The following is a 15,097-nucleotide window of genomic DNA, read 5'->3' as shown; positions in this document are numbered from 1 at the left end:
GTGTGTGTGTGTGTGTGTGTGTGTTTTACAAAGATGTTGTTATTCTCCTCCCGTGTCTCGGCGGCAGAAGAAGAAGAATCTGTTCGTTGTTCTCGAGGCGTAAAGTTTCTGCTCCGTGGACACGAGGAGACAACCGGCGTCCTGCTGGGGGGACGGGTCAGACGTCCCGCTCGCATGAGTTCATGTGTTAGAACTGCATGACTCGCCCAGAGACCTGTCCCTCAGAGACCCGTCCCTCAGAGACCCGTCCCTCAGAGACCCGTCCCTCAGAGACCCGTCCCTCAGAGACCTTTCCCTCAGAGACCCGTCCCTCAGAGACCCGTCCCTCAGAGACCTGTCCCTCAGAGACCTGTCCCTCAGAGACCCGTCTCACGGAGGACGTCCTGATGCCGTCTGCACCGACAGTTCCTCCAGACGAAGACGTCGTTTCAGCGCCGCTCGCTCTTCTTCTTCTCTGCTCCTGGACTTCAGGCGGCTCAGACGATCAGAGAGTCTCTGCTGAGCAGCGAGTTCTGCTGAGGACAACAACGTGCACGTGAGCCGAGCAACACTGAGCCGTCTTCAGGGACGCAGGGAGACGGTGGACGTTTGCAGGTTAATGTGATGAAGATGAACCTGGAACAAAACGTCTCAGCTTTTTTCACAACATTCTTTATTTTTATTTTTATTTGATGCTTTGGTCCAAAAATCTGATGGTTTTTAAAAAGCTGAAGACATTTTTGCTCCAGGTTTGTCAGAGTTAGATTTGTTACAGAGGAAAGTTGGAACAGAATATTTTGCACCTAGCTGTCATTCTGGGATCTTCTGAACCTGACCTGTCGGAGGTACAACAACAAGACTTACTGAAGGTCCGCAGAACCTCAGAGTTCTCCAACACAGAACCATATGTGACAGACAAGAACCAGAAAAAACAAAAACTGTCTCTGTAGACGTCACTGGCCTCTGAAGTGAGAGGAACAAACCCGGTCCTGTTGGAGCTCTAAACCCGGTCCTGTTTGGAGCTCTAAACCCGGTCCTGTTGGAGCTCTAAACCCGGTCCTGTTGGAGCTCTAAACCCGGTCCTGTTGGAGCTCTAAACCCGGTCCTGTTGGAGCTCTAAACTCGGCCCTGTTAGACTTTAATGACTGAACTGAGGTTTTAGATCTTTACCAGGAATTTTACAGATTTGACCTCAGAACACGTTGGACGCTCTGAGAGTAAAAATAATCACGTTTACTACCTTTATGGTGAATTTTACTCTTTTATATGAATTTCTTTGTATTTCTGTATCACACATCCAGAACTGTTTTATGGGATGTTTTCAGGAGCTCTGAGGTGATTCTTTGTGATTAAATGATCCCTTTCAGATAAATGACTTTATGGTATGCTCAGATCGTTCTGAGCGTCTCGGACACATACAGGTGAAGTTTAAAAGCTGCATCAGGCTGAGCGGCACCAGGAACGACCCACGGGCTGAATGTTACTCACCACTTTGCGGGACTTGTCTCTGGCTTCCTCTCTGCGGTCGTACGGTGGATGAGCAGGCAGAGACGACCGAGTGTTTGCTGGAAGCGGCCTCGGTGACGGCCGGTCAGTTCTGGTTCTGTTGGACTCGGACAGGGGCCCAGGTGAGTGGCTGCAGTGCCGACTGGACTCCCTGCTGCTCTTCTTCGAGGGCGTGTCTGAATCTTCGCCGCCCTTCCCCCGACCGACTCCACGCAGCTTGGCCTTCCGATCCAGGAGGCTGTCCAGGAACTTGGGATCATAGTCCTGTTCTCGAGAAGACCCTGGTGGTGGACTCACGGTGGGAGGAGGGGGGACGGCGTCCTCCCTGTCCCATGTGTCCCCCTTCCTTTTAGGAGAAGACAAAGGGCTGATGTTCCGTGGGTTTTTCCTGCTGTGCCTGGGATCATCTTCGCGGTCGCTGCTGTCAGGCTCAGGATCACTGCTGTGGTAATGCTGAGGAGGGCCGTTTCTGTAGGACGGATACCCACTGAACTCCAGCAGCTCCATCTCATCTGCTCCTCTTCCTCCTCTCTGCCTGTAGGAAGCAGCGAACTCCTCCAGCTCGTCCAGCGAGCCCGTCTGTTTGGAGGAACGATACGTTTTTCTGTGCAGATGTTCTGATCGAGGGTTCCACCTGAAACGCACCACTGAAGTTCACCTCACGTTGTTCTGTGGGACGGAATCTGTCTGTGTTCATAAACATCCGTACCTGCTGTGTTTGTCCTCCTCCTCAGAGTTCTGCTGCCGCTGATGCCGACCGGTTCTGTGTGACTGAGAGGAAGATGGAGGGTCGTCGCTGTGCCGCCGCGGAAGCAGAGGCTCGTCTTGGAGGTCGCGGGGGTCGGAGTCAGGGTCGTGACGGTAGCGATGAGGCGACGAGGGGTTGTTACGGTGACGCTGCAGCTCTGGACTGCGGTTCTCACGGAAACTCTGAGGTTCGGGTCGGGAGTCCTGATCAGGGATGGCAGGCAGAGCTTTCTTCTGGACAGTCCGGTAAGTCTGACGGAAGCCATTTTCTCCGTCGTGGAGGGAGCTCAGCTCGGAAGGGCTACAGGCTGCACAGAAAATAAAACTGATCAGTTTTAAAAACACGCCGCCCGATGTGAAACCCAGCCAGTGAGGAAAGGGAAAAAGAAAATCACCCAAAGAGATGGAGTAAGATTTGTTAAAGTATTTGGCAGCAAAACAAAACACAGCCCAGTCCTCTCTGGGTACGTACTCTGTACCTGGCCGTATTATGGATTACTACCAAATATCAGGCAAGCTGGCATGCACACCTGAACTGTGTCACACCTGAGTGACAGGAAGTCCAGAAGGCAGAGAGACATGCGGACTCGAGCTCGAGAAAATTAAAGACTCCAGGTGAGACTACGAGACCTGCAGACGGAACCAGCGTGGTTCTGGAGCTTACACTTTTGGCTGATGGATCTGGACGGGTTGAAGTTAGCCAGCTGTTTCTCTACGTACTGCAGCAGCCTGAGAGAGCCGGGGTCCTGCGGTGGAGGCACGCAGTACACAGCAGGCACGGGAACTGGAGATACTGGAACAGTCAGTGATGTCATCAGACTGCGACTCTACTGGAGGAACGATGTCGCTGACGCAACACCAACAATAACTGCCTTTTTGTTTTACTGCTCTGCTACTTTAGGTTTATAAACTTCATGAACATGTTTAACTCAGGACGAGCACCGAGACAACCTGGGAGCTCCTGAATGTCAAGAACACCAAGTTAGCTATAACTGTCACACTGAATTAAAAACACTGATTATAAATCAGTGTATAAATTATCATCAGTGTTTATATATTTCAGCTTTTATTTTGTGGGTTAAAAGCAGAAAAGTTTGGGAACCACTGATTTAAGCAACTCTAATCAGATTATATGACCAGAAACTGTAAACAAATAAGTTTACACTGAATTCATCAGCGTGGAGGACTTTTATTTATTGGTCTGAGAGCAATTCTTGTTTTTTTTTTTTTTACCATAAAACTCAATTATGTGTGACAATAAAACAATAAAATAAACTTCTGAGCCTTCATATCTGATTTTTGTTTGCTGCTTTTCTAATGTAGGAGTCTCTATCCAGACTGTGCTTTTTTATTTGCATGAGACGTTCGAGCTCACCTGCTGCGATCAGGCTGCCATCTGAGGCTGGCAGAGGAGACACCTTGTCCACCAGAGACGGTGGAGATATGGGGACCATGGCAGGAAGTCCAGAGACGAAGTACGGAGGGAAGACGGGAGACTGAGGAGAGGAGCTGTCGGTCTTTATCCCCTTACCTGCCTCGTACACTGAGAAACAGGAAACGTGATTTTCTGTAGAAGTCGGCCCAGAATCCTTGTTTCAGCCGGCGTGGGTGTGTGTGTGTGTGTGTGTGATCAGGGCCTCAGCTCCCACTGAGGACCCCGAGGTCCGGACCTCAGGGTTTTATAAAAACATGAATCCAAACAAGGCTTCTGAACGGCGTGGTTCTCTGCGTAGCTCCACCAGTTTCCTGTAGGAGGCGCTGCAACTGTGTGCAGCTGCAGCCAAACTCAATGTCTACGAAGAAGAGCGCAGCTTTGCTACCTTACTGCTAAAATAAAGANCAGAAGAAGAAGAGCGCCACTTACGGTGAAACACAACCGAGGTAACTCGCTGAAAATATTCTCCTTCAATTCCACGAAGCTGAAGTTGGTTTCTGATTCGCAAAATGGCTAAAGGGCGATTCCAGCTAATTTTTCCCTCCCTTCAGCATCTTTAATCTCCTCTAGTTAAAAAACTACAACACCTAGACACTTCAAACCTGGAGCAGATTATTCTGCACTGATTGCAGAACATTATTCATTCATACATTCATATAAACTAATTCATGTCATTTCAGTGAGTCATCATGGTTGTGCCCTGAGTCCTCTGTTGCTTCAGATGAGGCTGATCCCCATGGATTTACAAACACACACAAATACATGTCATAAACACATTCAAGTCACTTGTTTTAAATAAATGCTTCTGTTTTAATTCAGTTTTGGTCTTCATTGTAACTGATAATGAGTGGTTGACCTCAGGCTACGACCCTGCCTGTGTGTGTGTTGGTGTGTGTCAGTGTCAGTGTGTGTACTCACGGTGTCGGGGGCAGCAGCACGTGTCGGGGCAGCACCAGCAGCTGACGTAGCAGCAGCAGGCGTGGGGACAACACTGACACCAGCAAACTCCGACCAGCAGCAGGAATAAAACGCCTCCGAGGACGACCGCCACCACAAACACCCACTCTGCAGAAACACAACACAAAATCAGCTGAATCAACACAACTGAGTGGTTTTTAGGAAACAAGGTTTGGTTTGACTGAGGCTGAGAGTTCCGTCATGTTTGGGTCGAGCTTTTATTCTCTGTTTTAGTCCTTTAATGTCACACTGTTAGTTTGGTTTTCTTAGGCCCAACATCGGTGTGCTCGGCTCGTTTTCTGGGTTTATTGGTGTTCTGTATGATTGATCCTTTTATGGAACCTGTTTTTAATTTAACACAATTACAGAACAAGCCTACAGGACGTCCCAGTTACACACGGGCCGACCGGCTGAACTGATAAACTGTGACACTTTCAACAAACTGTTAGTATAATACAAAAGATAAAGTTTTTATCTTCATGAAAGAACATTTTGCTCCACGACTGAGATACTTGAAGGACATTTTTTCTTGTATTTCCTGTAAAAACAGGAGGCTGAGAGACCAAACACAGCGAGAAATCATAAATCATGAAACAATAAGACACAGGACTGCGACGGGGAAACGGCTTCATGAAGCGACAGACGGAGACAAATCTGAATAAATAAGAGACTAACGAGCGACAACAGAACCGCCAACTTCACGCACGGCGGCGGAGCAGAGCGAGATAAAGGTGAAGGATTCAATCGGTGCAACTGATAGACCGTCTGTGGGGACAAAACAGAGGGAGAGGAAGATAAGGAAATCTTTAACAATGTAGAAGCACACACACACACACTCACAGGAAACCTGTTCTCGCCGCAGGAAGGAAAAGGACAGTTTATGTTTCTCTCCAGCAGACTGAAGGTTTGTCTGGAACAACCAAATATCTTGTAATGAGATCTGATTTGCAGCAACCATGACTCCAACCCTACACACACACACACACACACACACACACACACACACACCCTCACAACACGTTATCATTTTAATCCCGTGTGTGTGAGTCAGTGTGAACGAATGCAACATTTACAGCTGAGCTCAGCAGCTTTTAAACGTCTATCAGGACACATTTTGGGAGTCCAAGGATTCATTCACTCCTTTTTAACGTTATTAAATCTGATGTGACAGAAACAAAGTCCCCTCCCTTTAACTGGCTGGGATGACACGTTAACCGCAGCTAAAAATACCCATAATCACCATAATGGTTGTTTTCTAACGGCTCTTCTCGGCCGTGGCTCCGTTTAAACCCAAACACAAACATCTGTTATTCACCGACGCCATCAAACTCCAAACTTCTGTCACGCTCTGCCAGCACGGAGGTGCTCACGGTGCTCAGTTATTTATGAAACTAAACTGCATCAGATCAGCTGGATCAGAAAAACATAACAATATAGAAAGGAAGGAGCTGAAAATTGTCCTTTTCTACGCGTTGATCAGTCAGGATTCCTCTCATGTGGGTAAACTCTGACACCTCTGCTAGTGTTCTTCTCCTCATCTTGATTTCAGAATCAGCCATCATCATCTGAACTCTGAGCTGAAGATGGCAGGAAGTCCAGCAGGCGGCTCCGACAGTACTTCCAACATGGCCGACTTCCTACTTGATGATGAAACATGTAAACAGTCTTCAACACGGTGTACAAAGTCATGTTTTTCCTCTTTCCTGTGCCTCATCTGATCCCACCTGCCACACAGCTGTTTTTATGTCTTTTGTGAGCAAAATGAGCAAATTAGCATAAAAAACAACTGTCTTCTGACATCAGTCCAGATCCAGACATGAATCCATGGTTCTCAGGATTCATTACAACACTTTTCCTGTTTTTATTGTACTTTTCTTTTTCAACCTGCTGCTGCAGACTTGCTGCTGTTTTAGCTGTTTATTAACAAAACCTTCAGCTCGTTCAGGAGATGGGCACTTTTTGTTTTGTTTTTTAAACTTCTGACTTTTCAAGATATTTAATTTTACTTTCAAACATTTTCTAATAGAAACGGAGATCTCCCTGTTCCTTTAAAAATGTTTTCTATGAAATCTGCTTCAGGGTACTGCCTCTGCTTTTAGCTTCTTATGCTACTTTTAGCTACATTTAGCTCTTAGCAAGCTTGTTTTGCTACCGTACGTCATTTAAAGCTCAGTTTTGGCTGTTAAATGTCGGTTTTCTTGCATTAATTAATTAAAACAATAACTGTCTGTCTCCGAGCGTTTCTACAGTCGTCCTGTGAGCAGACAGCAGGGTTAGTATGGATGACAGAAAGCCGATGAAGAGGAAAACATTATTATGTACCTGGCATAATCTTCAAATCAAAGTCAGGAAGCAGATCTTCAGGCTCGCCTGAGAAACCTGGAGAGAGACAGAGCAAAGGTGACCGGAGGACAGAAGAGAAGGAGGAGCCGGTTTGGATTCAGAAACGGTTATTTCTGCAGCAGCATGCATTCAGAGACAAGGCAACGAGGAATAAAAACAGATCCAGGAAACGTTAGATCTGGCGGGGGAACAGAAGCATGCATAAGATTTTAAAAGCAGCCTGAAGGATAAAAGCTTTTCATGAAGATGAACAGAAACTGAGAGAAATGTTACAGATAAGAATATTAAGTTCAGAGACGACAGATAAACTTTCACCCATTTAGTCCAAATATCATCAGGCTTGAAAGGAGAAGTAAAGTTTGTTTGTAATGTTTCTGACTTTTAAATTTAAAATGTTTAAACAGAATGAAGTTTAAACAGTCAGAACGTGTTTAAAACACAAATCCTTTTATTTGTTTGTTCAAATCTGGTTTGAAGTTGTGTTTACAACAACCAATAAATCAGCTGCTGTAGCTTGGTTTGTTGTGTAGCCTGGTTGTGTAGTTTGGTTGTGTAGTCTGGTTGTGTGGTTTGGTTGTGTGGTTTGGTTGTGTTGTTTGGTTGTGTAGTCTAGTTGTGTAGTCTAGTTGTGTAGCATGGTTGTGTAGCGTGGTTGTGTAGTGTAGATTGTAGATCTCCATGTTCCTCTGACCACAGCTGACAGATTATTAACAGGGTAGAAGGTTGATGGGACTGGAGCCAACCTCCCAGGAGGGGGACGCAGGAGGAAATGCGACCCCAGGCTGATCAGATGGACAGAGGAGAGCTCAGAGGTCAAAGGTCGTCACTTTCTGATTACATTTTGAATCATAATGATGGAGGAAAACCCAGAAGGCTGCACTGCTGACAGATAAACAGAACCAGAACCAAAGGTGAAACTGGACCTTCTTGGCTTCTGTCAGTTGGTTGATGAAGTTGGGACCAACAGATTTATCTGCGTCTGTACGTGCACAAGTCCAGGAGATGAAAGCGCAGACAGCAGCGTTTTGTTATCCTTCAGGTGGTTTTTGGCAGACAGGAGGAAAAAGGGAGGACTGAAGAAACAGACTGAAGTCCTGACTCCAGCTGAGTGTCCACATACCTCACTTATTATCTTTAGGGAAGGCTAAACGTGTTTTCAGCTGGATTTAAAGACACAGAGACACCTAATAAGTTTGTCCTCATATAAAGTGAATGAAAAATGAGGATATTTCAGACTTGTATTTTTGTGTTTCTCTCCTGCTTGTGGAATTTGAACGGACTCCTGAAACCGCCTGCAGGCTGGTGATTTATTAGGATTTACCTTCAAATATGTTGGGATGCTTTTCACTCTTTTTTCTGTCTCACTTTCTCCTTCCACAGCTAAAGAATGTAAAGGAAAAGTGAATCTATCTATAAACCCAAAGTGAACTGATTAGTTATCTGTTTTTAAACATCTGTCGAAGTTGTTGCCATGCAGACTTTTTCTTCTGCTGCGTTCTGAGAACCGTCAGTCGGGTGTTGGACCTCCTCCACATCATTAAATCTTCCTCGTCTTCGTTTCTGTCAGGCTGTTTGCTGAAAAGACAAAAGAACCACCCTCCCACCCCCCCAAGCTTGGCCTCAGCTGTTGTTATGGAAACACAAGTGCCTCGCGTTCGCTGTAAGAAGACCGTGAGGCGGCGTTCTGATGGATTTAGGTTCAACACTGTACTCAACAGCTCATGCAGCAGAATCATTTCATGTTCACTGGTTAGATTGCAGCCATCTTTATTAGTTTTTATCGTCACTGTGAGGCTGGTAATAAGTCAGCTTTTCTCCTCGTCAGGGCGTCTCTTCCTGCCTCTTGACTCACAGCCAAACAAAAGTTCAGCCCAGAAGGCCTCAAAGCTTCAGCAGCTTCCATGGTAACACGTCTGTCAGTGTCCTAAAACACAATCCTGATCCAGCGCCGGTGCTGAAACTAACTCCCACTGAGCTGAGACTCATTAGAGACTCAAAACTAAGAGAGAAAACGACTGAATCTTTCATTTCCAGTCTCACTGACTCCGCGTTTTGTGCAGCCAGTTTTTTAAAAATTCACGGCCAATTTTTGTGTGCACAGTTTGTAAAACTGTATTCTTGGTCGTGCACATTATTTCATCGCCCGCCTCGGCCTGCTTTGCACCCAGCGTGGCGGCTGCCTCCATGTTTATCATTTAATCTAATGTTGTAGACTTTGGAGCAGTTTTTAAATAATTATTGCTTCTCATTAGCATGGTTAGACCTGGACATTCAGGGCTCTAGAAACACAGAAACTAAACCGAAAGGGGTTTAAGACAGGTTTGAGACACCTGCAACAAAACTGAGAAGGGTTTGAGATGTCCGTGACAACTCTGTGACTGTTTTAAGAGAAAACTTCACACACAAGTTTTATTTTTAACACATTTAAATTCAAGCAGCAAGACCTCTACAGATCCCCGAGAGGAAACTGAGAATCTCAGAGAATGTTTCGAAACCTTTTGGAGACTCTCTTGCTCAACTAGCTGCCGGCAGTCGCAGCCCAGCAGGAAACTGGTTTGAGTTAATCCAGTTTCTGTGGATTCAGATAAACAGGAGTGTCCAGAAAGCAGCGCTGTCTGTCGTTAAATCAGCCCATAAAGACTCCGTCAGAGAACAGACTGAGAAATCATTTAGTTAACAGTAAGCACTGCTTGTTTTTAATTCTGCACTCAGTAATAAAATACAATAAGAAGATAAAACTATAAAAGTGACAGAGCAGGATGTAATCTGGAAGAGATTGTTCTAAACATCTTTAGACTCTATGAGCCACTGTTTCAGCTTCTTTACCAGAATAATTTTAACCACAATGAAGCCTTTAAGCTTGAATGGATGTCAGTGAAAATCAGGAGCTGCTCACAGACTCTGTTCCTTACTGACAACGAGTACTCAGCAAATAAAGCAGCTTACCCAGAACCAGCAGCTCCACCGAAGCTTCGTTCTGTCCTTCGAGATCATCAGAAATGATCACTTTACAGAAGTAAACTCCACTGTCTCCCCACTGGACCTCTCCTATCCGCAGGTCTGCTGCTGCAAAACAAGAGAAAAGGGTTAAAATCAGGTTTCAAAACTTGAACATGTTCGGAGTTAACGTCACTCCTGTTAGTCTGTGGTGCAGAGCAGGTGCTGCGTGGCGTAGTTTGTCCCAGCACAGTTGCCGTAGGTCAAACAAACTGCAGTAAAGATGTTTGTTGTTGCACATTTCTTCACTGAACCCTGAAGAACATCGGTCTGTAAGTCAAGCTGAAGTTGTCTTTAGTGCATAAACTACAGCGATAATCATGATGCTAATTTGCGTTAGCTTTCTTAGGACATTTGCAATAATAGGTTAGCATCTAAATTAATTGTTATTAGTAGTTTTTGACACATATTACTGTACACCCTTTATTAAGCATGTAAATATATAAATCAGTGTGTATTTTTCACTCATTTCAGTCACTAAACGGTTCATCCAGTGAGGCGAACGCTGCTGAGGAAAGATGGTTTGATGAAATGATATCAGCACAAACACTGTGAAGTTTCCAAGCGTTCAGAATAAAACATGACATTAAAATCCAAAAATAAACCTTTGATTTCAGCTAAATGTCATCGGATGTGACTGAAGTGTAACCAGTTCAGCCATAGCTGGGACAATCGTTGGCTGCTAACACATAAATACGCCGGACAGGAAACGCTTCGTGTAATTCACTTCCTTTTCCTTTTCGTCAGGGAAGGAGGAGGAGAGACGAGCTGTAAGGGATCCCTGACACTCCCATAAACACAACTGTATATACGGGGTTTCTTCCATTTTCTCTGGTTTCTCTGGCGTTAGCCGTGTGATTAACAGAGCACGCTCAGATGGGCTCCGGCCTCACTGTGACCCAGAACAGGATTACATGGGTATGGATGACTGGTCGTCTCCAAAGGCAACAAAGCTTTCACTTATTTGTCCGTTTACATCAGGAGGTGGAGTGAGATTAAAACAGAACAACAGAAACAAACTGAAAGCCTCAGAGAGAAAGATGTGAGCGTTTAAACGGTGGGATGTTGAGAGGAAAGAAATTCAAAGTGGGACACTGAAGTACATCAGAAGGAATGGCCAGGAGGTCAAGATGAATGAGCCGATGGCGTGAAAACCATTTCTTTTGTCTGAGATCCTGGCTGGTGAAGAGGAGGGCAATCCTTCAACAAGAGTTAGAGCTCCATAAATCTGAAGCCAACAAACGAGACAACCTCTCTGTGTCCAGCTACAGACATGTACGAACAGCAGCACAGCAACAGAAACAGCAGAACGTTAAAGACGTGTTTACACAATGTTCACAACAATCCACCCAAAGCCTGGAGCCCTGTCTCACTGAGCTGCGACTGTCGGGACACGAGCCGGTGAACTCATCCCTGAACTCATCCCTGAGAACTGCAGGGAGGTCGGGAGAAGCTAAGTTTTTTGTTCAGATTACGAGTTTTTAACAAACAAGCCCCCAGTTGGAACGGTTTAAATTCCTAATTAGAGGTTTGCTGCAAAATTCAGACTAGCTGGAGGCGACTTGGAGATTCTGTGAATGTGTTCAAAACTCAAGCGACAGAGCTGAGCACCTCCGAGACGCCGAGAGGAAGCGGCGAATCCTGCAAAAGTCGTGAGACATCCAGGGGACATTCAGGAGACATTCAGGAGACGCCCTCATAAATACTGTTTGCTAGCTACACACAGCCCGGTGAGATGGAGTCTTCAGGAAATCAGTTCAGACTTTTGTTAGAACAGGATTGTGATGATTTAACACAACTGCTGTTTGATTTTATGAGGACATGTTGATGAGGACATTCTAAGACAGGACACCTGAATCATGTCTTACAGTTGATGATGGAGATGTCTCGGCTCTTGTAGAACTCCGACAGCGTGACCGAGGACCCAGAGACGGAGGCCACGGTTCGGACGGTCCGGCTGCTGTCGGAGCAGTCGAGGTAGCTCGGCGTCAGACCCGTCTCGTGACCTCCGCCCATCGCTCCATTCCCCCGCAGCACGCCGCCGCCCACGCCTCCGCCCAGGCTGTCGGAGAAGCTGAACGAGTCCCTCGTTCGGTCCCGACAGTACGACTTGTAGACCCACTGCACCACGACGGTCTGGGTGGACACGGTGGTGTAGTGACAGGGCAGAACCACCGACTGGAACGGCACGGCGTACCTCTTCTGGTCGTTGACGGACACGTGAACACCTGAGCAGGGCGGAGGGAAGACACCTGCAGGAGCCGATGGAGAACACAGATCAGAGTTAAAACGTGATGGAAGAACCTTGGACCGTCTGTAATTACTGACTTTAGTTTCAGAACGATGTTGAATAAGAAAGCTGAAGTTTAAGAAATAAAAAACAAAATGAACATTTGGAAATATTCAGATTATTTGAAATAAATCAGTGTCCATGTGGGGAAATAACAGAGCTCTGATGTAAGTGTCTGAGCCGCTCGTCCTGGCGGTACTCGGGGCTCCGGGTCACATGACGACCAGCAGCTCGGCTCAGCGGGAAGGAGGAGGAGGAGAGAAACACACCCAGGAACGCTGCTGCTGCTGCTGAGGGGATATCTGCCAGGATACGCTGTGGGAGGCAGGAATAATCTGAACCCGGGGTGAGGAGAAAGGAGAGGAGGGGCGAGACTCTTAAACAGAACCAGAACAGTTCTGTTTGTTTCCGAGAACCGACCGGGACAAGGTCACTTTGGGTGGGGAACCGAAATCCCCCGAAAAACAGAAAGTTAAAACTCAGGTTTACAGAAACTTTATATTTACAAACGATGGTGAGTTTAAAGAGCTCTGAGATTATGAAGATTACTGCCTGAGACTTTCATTATTTCTGAGATATTTTGCTAACAGACATAAAAACATGGAAAACGCTGCTTTAATGACGATTTTTTGTAAATTTGCCGCCATGCAGAAATAAAATGTTCCAACCTGATTTATTCCAGCAGCTCTCAGTCTCGTTTCAGTGAACTCACACGTGTCAACTTCAAGGCCCGTGGGCCAGATCAGGCCACCGATAACGTTTCATCTGGCCCCCCTCAATATAACATTTAAACTTTATTAGATCCAGCGCTCCAGTCTGGGACAGACCGAGTCTCCGTCTTCCTGCGACGGTTTCTTCGAAGCCAAGAAAATGAAGCTTTAATTTCTCTGTAATCTTTTAATTTTGACAGGTATTTGTCTTCTTTTTCTGTACTTTCTTCTTATTTCAAAGTTAAATGCTAGCAGCTGTTTATTTAGATTTTTACTGATAGCTTTTTAGCTGTTTTAAAGGAGAAAAAAATCATAAGAAGACACAAGAAATGAATGCTAATGATGTGTTTCTTAAATTTTAATGTACTTTTCTTTGTTCTTTAAAGTTCATTTGTTATAGATTTTATATAATTTGTCACTTGGAGATGGTAATTGATATTTCTATATAAAATATTTAACATATCACACTTAAAACAAAAGTTAATTTATGTATTATTTCAGTGACAGATTGATAGTTTATGAATCAATTTGTCTATTCACTCTGTTTTTAGGGAAACAGTAATAACTGTTATTTTAACTTCAACTTATTTAATTTTCTCTCTTGGATTATAATCTTTACCTTTAAGAATGGAAGTTATTTTCAGTTTTTCATACTCAGTTCCTTCAGACCCAATGTTTAAACTTTTCCCTTGTTTTGGCTGATCTTGTTTTTGTTTTAATCTGATATAAATCACTGTTCATTTAATCTATAAAGAGGACTTTAGTTTATTTATTTATTTTTAAGTAAATAAAGAGGTCAACTGTTTTCAAACTCAGTTAAATTAGTCTGAAGTTATTCCTCCTAATCCCCCAGATCTTCCAGTCAAATCATAAACACATGACTGAATATTAGCACCGTTAGCCACATTAGCTTGTTAGCTTATAACTTTACCGCCAATTTACCGCTAATTTACCGTCACTCCGAACTAAACCCGGGGTTTCAACACCCCGGCAATCCGCGGTCTTTCCCCCCCTCTCCTCGGCGTCTCTTACCTGCCAGACAAGCGATAAAAATCCACCTCATGTTGGTAAAGACCCGCATCCGGACCCCGCAGGTGAGTTTCACGGACGTTTCTTGACGGACGTCGATGTTTTTCCTCCTCCGTCTCATCCCCGAGCGACGCGCCGTTAACTGCCTCCTAACGGGACAGCAGCGGGGCACGAGAAGCGGCGCGAGCGTCAAGAGCTTTGGAAAACACACGCGCCGTTTCCGGTAAGCATCTTCAAAATAAAACTTCACGCTTTGAAAACGAGTTTATAGTGAGGAAAAGACGCGTTTTTACAGTTTATAACGCAACCAAACCGCATAATGTTTTCTTTTATGCTGAATCACCATCTTAGTAATAACTAATACGTTTAAATAGTTTAATTAAAAAGCCAAAAGCAGTATTTTTTCATTTAGTTGTCAACAATATATATTTTAAATACATATTTTGCTATGTATTCAAATAATTTTATAACATAAAATATATTTACGTTTCAGGAAGCATAAACTGAATTGTTTTTACCTTCCCTAGACGGCACAACATGCCTCATGACGACCGTAACGCGCCGTTGTTGTTTTATTTTGAAGTTCCAGAGGTTGGGACTTCCGCACCTGCTCAGTAGCTTTCCGCAGCAGGTTGTTGTGCGTAGAGACGCTCCTTCAGCCCGCAGACAGGAGGAGGTGTGGGGGGGGGGATGGAGGGAGCTGGGGGTCTGGGCTGGTCTGAGCCTCTGAAAGGGCCTACACACAGACTACAGCAGGTCAGTCACGTGACTCGGGCTTCCAGAGGGGTTGATTCAGGGCTTTGTTTACAGTGAGTGCAGACCCACGTTTCAGAACATCTTTCAGAATAAAATACAGGATAAACAAGTTAAGTTTAGCATTTGACATTGGATTATTTAGGTGATTTATTTTGTATTTATTTAGATTATTTCAGCAGGAAGGTTAGAGGTAGTAAAAATGTTGTTTTTTGTTGAAGTAAACGATGGAAGAAATGGAGTCAAACTGATTCACATCTTTATATTTATCTGAAATAATGCAAAACTCACTGTGAATTTGAGAAAGTACAGTGATTCTTATGTCACATAAAAAATCCCTGTTGACCTTTG

General features: G+C 44.9%; 1 protein-coding gene across 6 annotated transcripts; it reads right to left on the bottom strand.

Annotated features, from left to right (window-relative positions):
* Positions 1-6: 6 nt before the first annotated feature.
* On the bottom strand, positions 7-14,677 carry LOC108249352 (immunoglobulin-like domain-containing receptor 2). 6 transcript variants are annotated; one of them, XM_017438694.2, is made up of 11 exons: positions 14,512-14,673; positions 13,997-14,189; positions 11,833-12,216; positions 9,914-10,030; positions 6,947-7,003; positions 4,586-4,732; positions 3,608-3,775; positions 2,897-3,025; positions 2,195-2,540; positions 1,468-2,119; positions 7-515 (listed from the first exon to the last, which is right to left on the bottom strand). In XM_017438694.2, the coding sequence occupies exons 1-11, from the start codon at positions 14,530-14,532 to the stop codon at positions 477-479; spliced, it is 2,253 nt and encodes a 750-aa protein (XP_017294183.1). In that variant the 5' UTR covers positions 14,533-14,673; the 3' UTR covers positions 7-476. The 6 variants fall into 6 exon arrangements, with proteins under 6 accessions (XP_017294183.1, XP_017294181.1, XP_017294182.1 ...); XM_017438692.2 differs by having other exon boundaries at positions 9,914-10,033; positions 14,512-14,670; XM_017438693.2 differs by having other exon boundaries at positions 7-512; positions 9,914-10,033; positions 14,512-14,670.
* Between the last annotated feature and the right edge of the window lie 420 nt (positions 14,678-15,097).

Source organism: Kryptolebias marmoratus, linkage group LG15 (genome assembly GCF_001649575.2).
Source record: "Kryptolebias marmoratus isolate JLee-2015 linkage group LG15, ASM164957v2, whole genome shotgun sequence".
NCBI lineage: Eukaryota > Metazoa > Chordata > Actinopteri > Cyprinodontiformes > Rivulidae > Kryptolebias > Kryptolebias marmoratus.
The sequence above is the reverse complement of the archived record's forward strand: the minus strand, read 5'-3'. Positions and strand labels throughout refer to the sequence as shown.